At 37.1% G+C, this 2,260-nt stretch overlaps 1 protein-coding gene across 1 annotated transcript; it reads left to right on the top strand.

The window, feature by feature from the left end:
* Positions 1-244: 244 nt before the first annotated feature.
* On the top strand, positions 245-1,591 carry LOC118055435 (protein IRX15-LIKE). Its single transcript, XM_035067340.2, has one exon. It carries the CDS (start codon positions 444-446, stop codon positions 1,416-1,418), a length of 975 nt encoding a protein of 324 aa, XP_034923231.1. The 5' UTR covers positions 245-443; the 3' UTR covers positions 1,419-1,591.
* Positions 1,592-2,260: the final 669 nt, after the last annotated feature.

The following is a 2,260-nucleotide window of genomic DNA, read 5'->3' as shown; positions in this document are numbered from 1 at the left end:
TAGAAAAAAATTTAGGTTGGGTGTTATCCAAGATCTTAAATGCTAGCAAACAAAGATGAAAAACACCAAATAATTAACCAAACAAAAAAAACTTATAACCAAATGTACAAGGAACTTTTACAAAATTATTTTTTAAATAAAATATATTAAAGTAATATTTTTTAACATAAATATATTAAAATTATTTAAAAACACATTTTATTCTTCTTGAAATAAAAAAGTAATTTTAAAAACAGCATGGGGATACACAAATCTATATTCCCACCGCGGGCTCCTATCACCTCTCTCTTGGGATATGCGTGGTATACTCCCAATTTCCTCCGTTGATTCCTCTGTCTCCCTATCGAACTCCAGGTTAAAGAAAGTACCGAACAAACAGAGAGATTTCAAAGCTTGAAACTCTTCTGAGCCTGTTCGGTCTCAAACTCTCTCTTCAAGAAAAAATGAAATCCAACACAAACACAAAACTCATATTCCTTCACCAATCAATCCACAAAACCCCTCCTTCCACTCACCGTCTTTGGTTACTCTTCATCGTCACTTTCTTTACCTTAGCTTTCACTCTTACTCTCTTCACCACCACCACCACCACCACATTCCCTACAACCACCACAACTTCAACCCTCACCACCTCCACCACCTCACTCCCACCCTCCATCACCGCTGCCCTCCTCCACTACGCGTCCACCACCAACATCACGACACCTCACATGTCATCCGCCGAACTCTCCACCATCGCCATCACTCTCCAACACTGCTCCCCTCATTGCAATTTCCTCATTTTTGGCCTAACCCACGAGACCCTTTTGTGGAAATCCCTCAATTTCCATGGTCGTACAGTCTTTCTTGATGAAAGTGAGTACCTTGTTTCAAACTTCGAAAAAAACCACCCCGATATTGAAGCTTATGATATACAATTCACCACCAAAGTTAGTGAAATGTGTGATCTTTTATTAGTTACGAAAGGGAAAGTCAATGGTGAGTGCAGGCCTGTACAGAATTTACTCTTCTCTGATTGTAAGCTTGGCATAAATGACATGCCTAATCACATTTATGAAATCACTTGGGATGTGATTTTAATTGATGGGCCTCGTGGGTATTTCGCGGCGGCCCCAGGGAGGATGTCACCGATATTTACTGCGTCTGTTCTGGCAAGGAGTAGCAGAGGAGGCAACAAGAAGACACATGTTTTTGTGCATGAATTTAAAAGAGAAGTTGAGAGGGTTTACAGTGAAGAGTTTTTGTGCAAAGAGAGTTTGGTAGAGACTGTTGATTCATTGGGGCATTTTGTGCTGGAGAGAATGGAAGCTAATCGCTTTGAGTTCTGTAAAAATTCGACATCTTTGTTGTCATCATCACCATCTTCAACAGCAAAGACAACATCTTTATCATCCGGGGATGATGATTTTGATGAATGAGATCATGGGTTATGTGATTACTTGTATCATTGCATATTTTTCTTTTCTTTTCTCTTTTAGTTTTCCTTTTTCTAATACAGATGTAGTTTTTATAGGACTACTAAAACTGTCAAAAATCTCCTCAAAACTAATCATGAAAAATCAAGTGCCCGATGTTCAAATTCTCGCCCTCATGTCTGGTCTGTTTGGTTGATGAGAAAAGGTGGGATTTTTTTTTTAACAAAAGAATTACCATTTAATATTTCTTAATAAAAAAATATTATTTTAATAAAAATATTTTAAAAACAATTTCTACCGTAATTTCAAACCGTACTTATATCTAGTTTTTGGTTTAGGTGATGAAAACAGGTGGGATTTTGAAACGACAATTGAAGGCCCTTGAATCTTGGAATGGCCAAATCCTATTTCTCATTTTACTTTCATGTCTAATCTTGTTCGGTTGATGAGAAAAGGTGGGATTTTGAAACGAAAGGGTGACTAATTGACAATTAATGGGCCATTAATTTTGGAACGGCTAAAGTGTGTATCTTAAATTACTTCCATGTCCAACGTTGTTTGATTGATGGGAAAAAAAGTTTTAAATATTGAAACAAACATGTGACGGCTTCTTGGATTAGGGTTTTCTATTTCCCTCTCAAGTTTTTATCTCATTGTCTGATCTTGTTTGGAGTAGGGGTGTTCAAAGAAAAACTGAATAAACCAATTTAACCAAAAAAACCGAACCGAATAATAAAACCGAGGATTAGATTATATAGAAAAAACAGTGCAAAAACCGGGTAACCGGACCGGACCGGTTTAAAAAAAAGGGGTCTGTCTTTACTCCGCCCTGATATAAATTGAAA

This window comes from Populus alba, chromosome 1 (assembly GCF_005239225.2).
Source record: "Populus alba chromosome 1, ASM523922v2, whole genome shotgun sequence".
NCBI classification, from domain to species: Eukaryota; Viridiplantae; Streptophyta; class Magnoliopsida; order Malpighiales; family Salicaceae; genus Populus; species Populus alba.
Note: the sequence above shows the minus strand (reverse complement) of the source record. Positions and strands in the feature narration are given on the sequence as shown.